The sequence below is a fragment of the Phodopus roborovskii genome, unplaced genomic scaffold (genome assembly GCF_943737965.1).
Source record: "Phodopus roborovskii unplaced genomic scaffold, PHOROB, whole genome shotgun sequence".
Taxonomy (NCBI): domain Eukaryota; kingdom Metazoa; phylum Chordata; class Mammalia; order Rodentia; family Cricetidae; genus Phodopus; species Phodopus roborovskii.
The window spans coordinates 22197018-22201695 of NW_026125059.1; the positions used below are offsets into that span (position 1 = coordinate 22197018).

At 53.2% G+C, this 4678-nt stretch overlaps 1 protein-coding gene across 1 annotated transcript; it reads left to right on the forward strand.

Moving 5' to 3' along the window:
* Positions 1 to 634: 634 nt before the first annotated feature.
* Gdf5 (growth differentiation factor 5) lies at positions 635 to 4404 on the forward strand. Its single transcript, XM_051188301.1, has 2 exons — positions 635 to 1624; positions 3423 to 4404. The coding sequence occupies exons 1-2, from the start codon at positions 1012 to 1014 to the stop codon at positions 4295 to 4297; spliced, it is 1488 nt and encodes a 495-aa protein (XP_051044258.1). The 5' UTR covers positions 635 to 1011; the 3' UTR covers positions 4298 to 4404.
* The last annotated feature ends 274 nt before the right edge of the window (positions 4405 to 4678 follow it).

A 4678-nucleotide genomic window follows, 5' to 3' on the forward strand; every position in this document is an offset into this window, starting at 1 on the left:
GGAACTGGGTTTTTTTTGTTTTTTGTTTTTTGTTGTTGTTGTTTTCTGTTTCTGGGTCACAAGTTTATTAACAAGTTTATTAAAAGAACTCTGGGTAAATTCTGCCATCTGTGCTGCCCCCAACACACTCTCTCTCTCTCTCTCTCTCTCTCTCTCTCTCTCTCTCTCTCTCTCTCTCTCTCTCAGGACTTCACTGAAAACCTAGCTCGCATGCCTAGTTCCTGCAGATCTTTGTAACTCACTCCTCAGCACCTCTGCTCAGGATGGTGGGGTGGGCTGCTCCAGGAGGTGGAGGTGAAGACCCCTAAGTCTGCTCTGGGATGGGGAGGCCCCCTAAGCCTGAGTCCCGCTGTGGGGCTCTGAGCCAAGAGCCCCCGTGAGCCGTGGCCTCCAAAGGGCAGCAGTGATTTTTTTCACATAAATATATCGCACTTAAATGAATTTAGACAGCATGACATCAGAGAGTAATTAAATTGGTTTGGGTTGGAATTCCGTTTCCAATTCCTGAGTTCAGGTTTGTAAAAGATTTTTCTGAGCACCTGCAGGTTTGTGTGTGTGTGTGTGTGTGTGTGTGTGTGTGTAAGTATTTTCACTGGAAAGGATTCAAAATTAGAGGGGAAAAAAAAAAAAAAAAACTGGAGCGCACAGGCAGCATTACGCCATTCTTCCTTCTTGGAAAAATCCCTCAGCCTTATACAAGCCTCCTTCAAGCCCTCAGTCAGTTGTGCGGGAGAAAGGGGGCGGTCGGCTTTCTCCTTTCAAGAACGAGTTATTTTCAGCTGCTGACTGGAGACGGTGCACGTCTGGACACGGGAGCATTTCCACTATGGGACTGGATACAGACACACGCCCGGCGGACTTCAAGGCGCTCAGACTGAGGAGAAAGCCCTGCCTGCTGCCGCCGCCGCTGCTCCTGGAGACCCACTCCTTTCATGGTTTTTCCTGCCAAGCCAGAGACACCTTCGCTGCCGCTGCCTTTCTCTGTGGTGTCAGTCAGCGGCTGGCCAGAGGATGAGACTCCCCAAACTCCTCACTTTTTTGCTTTGGCACCTGGCTTGGCTGGACCTGGAATTTATCTGCACTGTGTTGGGTGCCCCTGACTTAGGCCAGAGACCCCCAGGGGCCAGGCCAGGGTTGGCCAAAGCAGAGGCCAAGGAGAGGCCACCCCTGGCCCGGAACATCTTTAGGCCAGGGGGCCAAAGCTATGGTGGGGGCCCTACCAATGCCAGGGCAAAGGGAAGCTCTGGGCAAACACAGGCCAAGAAGGATGAACCCAGAAAGATACCCCCCAGATCCGGTGGGCCTGAAACCAAGCCAGGACCCCCTCCCCAGACTAGGCAGGCTGCAGCACGGACTGTATCCCCAAAAGGACAGCTTCCTGGGGGCAAAGCATCCTCAAAGGCAGGATCTGCCCCCAGCTCCTTCCTGCTGAAGAAGACCAGGGAGCCTGGGACCCCTCGAGAACCCAAGGAGCCGTTCCGCCCACCCCCCATCACACCCCATGAATACATGCTCTCGCTGTACAGGACGCTGTCCGATGCTGACAGAAAGGGACGCAACAGCAGCGTGAAGTTGGAGGCTGGCCTGGCCAACACCATCACCAGCTTTATTGACAAAGGGCAAGGTGAGGGGGTGGGGTGGCAGGGAGGGGCATTTGCACAGACCCAGGAGTTCCAAAGTCCTGGAGTGCGCAGGTGGGGGACAGTGTGTATATCCAGCCTAGGGTGGGAGTCTGGAACTTACACCTACCAAGTCCAGCACTAGGGATGCCTAGGGATCACCAAGTTCAACTCCTGCAAGGTGCAGCATGGGCACTGCAGTGCAGAGAGGAGCTAAGATCCGGATGCTAGACTCCAAGGTCCACTCTTGATTACTGAGTCATACTGCTGTAAGGGTTACAATGCTCCTTTCTACACCTCAGCTTTTCTTCAGCAGAGAGAAAGCAACTTTAGGTCCCCGTGGCTTTTCAGCTCTAACCTCAGAGAGGGGGCAAAGGGATAGGCTGTGGGAAGACCAGGAAGTATATCATCTTGGAGTCGCAGCTGACCTAGGGACTAACTCTTCCCTGGGGTCTGTTTTCCTGTATGTATGTTACATGGGCATTGGACTCAGTAAAGTCTGAGCGCTATCCTATCCTAACACTTGCCGCTCTCCTCAGTAACCTAGGAGAATACTTGTCTTCCTTGCTTCTTCGGAGGTCTACCCACCTAGTGTTACTGGCTCAACTCTTCCTCTCTACTTGCTGTGTGTTCCCAGCAAATCCCTTCCCTTCTCAGAGCCTTAGGTTCACCACAGTGCGGAGCTGCCTGGACCACTGGCAGTTGGTGAGGTGTCTTGCAGTTCAGTCTCAGGTTCTGAGTCTTGGGACTTTGGCTGGCAGGGTGGGGGAGGGGCCTGAGAGTGGGAGAGGCTCCTCATTAGAGCTGGTCTGTAGGGGAATGACAGGGGGTGGGGGAGGTACGAGGCAGCAGGTCTGGCAGAGGTGGGGGGAGGTGGCCTGGCTGCCTGCCCAGCCAGGGAAAGCTGTGACCCCTCTAGGGCTCATAAAATAAGTTCTTGTGTCCCCCCCCCACTAAAGGAGCTTTGGGAGGGGGAGATGGAGAGTTTAAAGGCCTAATTAGTTACTTTCTAGAGCAATATCTGAATATTCCCTAATGGCATATTGGCATTTAGGAAGGAGGGCATGCTGACTCAGAGATAACCACTGAGCTTCACACACACACACACACACACACACACACACACACACACACACAGCCTTATATTTTGTACACATGGTAAATGAATCACACACATGCATACACACATATATCATCATTTTTCAAGTACTCATTGAAGCCCAACTGCATTTGCATATGCCAATAGCATATATATTACCTTATATTCACTTGTGAAACCTGGCTTTGTTATTAATTTGCTGTGTTACATCAACTCTTTGCCTTGCCCAGATCAAGAATGCTAAGATTCTTAGGGTAGGAGAAACTCAGAAAGGCATATGCTGCAGTTCTGTTTCTACTTTCCCCTAGCTAGATGGCATTGAATGAGTCCCCTAACTTACTTTGAGCTGCAGGCTCCTCCTCTGGAAGAGTGGGTAGTTTAAATGCACTACCACCTGTCTTACATATGGGAGACAGTCATGCTGGGTCATGGATGGGGTGGACTTTGGTAGAAGGCATTTATAAGGCTGGTGGCTCTAATACATATCACAAACAGCAGGGGCACTCAGATCATGCAAAGCGGCACACCTACCTTCATTTGGAAAAGGGTTCTTGGTGGTTTGGGTTGTTGGCTTCTGCCATAGTGGGGTAGAGGTTAGAGGAATCTCTTTTGAGTGGGAGAGAGTTAGGTCCTCCCTGGAGGCCCAGAGGTGGCAGGCTGTCTTGGTGAAGTGACAGGAATTGACTTCCGGCTGTTTTCTCCAGATGACCGAGGCCCTGTGGTCAGGAAGCAGAGGTACGTGTTTGACATCAGTGCTCTGGAGAAGGATGGACTACTGGGGGCTGAACTGCGGATCCTACGGAAGAAGCCCTTGGACATGGCCAAGCCCGCAGTCCCCAGTAGCGGGCGGGTTGCCCAGCTGAAGCTGTCCAGCTGCCCCAGCGGCCGGCAGCCGGCAGCCTTGCTGGATGTGCGCTCCGTGCCAGGCCTGGATGGATCTGGCTGGGAGGTGTTCGACATCTGGAAACTCTTCCGAAATTTTAAGAACTCAGCGCAGCTGTGCCTGGAGCTGGAGGCCTGGGAACGGGGCCGGGCTGTGGACCTCCGCGGCCTGGGCTTTGAACGCTCTGCCCGACAGGTCCACGAGAAGGCCCTGTTCCTAGTGTTTGGTCGTACTAAGAAACGGGACCTGTTCTTTAATGAGATTAAGGCCCGCTCTGGCCAGGATGACAAGACTGTGTATGAATACCTGTTCAGCCAGCGAAGGAAACGGCGGGCCCCACTGGCCAATCGCCAGGGCAAGCGACCGAGCAAGAATCTCAAGGCTCGCTGCAGTCGCAAAGCTTTGCATGTCAACTTCAAGGACATGGGCTGGGACGACTGGATCATCGCACCCCTTGAGTATGAAGCTTTCCATTGCGAAGGACTATGCGAGTTCCCCTTGCGCTCCCATTTGGAGCCCACAAACCATGCAGTCATCCAGACCCTGATGAATTCTATGGATCCTGAATCCACACCACCCACCTGTTGTGTGCCCACACGGCTCAGTCCCATCAGCATCCTCTTCATTGACTCTGCCAACAACGTGGTGTATAAACAGTACGAGGACATGGTCGTGGAATCCTGTGGCTGCAGGTAGCGGCACTGGCCCTCTGTCTTCCAGGGTGGCACATTCAGAGAGAACCCCTCCACATGCTCCTGGAATCACAGAGGGGTTGTGAAGTGTCCCGACAGCCTGCAGGAAAGCGGTACTCTCTGGGTGTGATTTGGGTTAACGGTCCCCCATCTGGAGATTCCTGCCCTTTACTCCTCTGACAGGCAGTGACAGGCCCAGAGAACAGACTCTAAGTGGGTCTGAGACCCAGGAGAGCAGATCGTGAATGAGACTCGGGCCACCATCTCTCCTGCTCCGGCCTCCTCGGTCTCCAGACACCAGAGGAGCTGGTGCTATCCTAAGCGCTTCACGGGGCAGCCACCCTTTTTGAGTCACCTTTGTGCCTGGTGACATTCCACCCGTAGG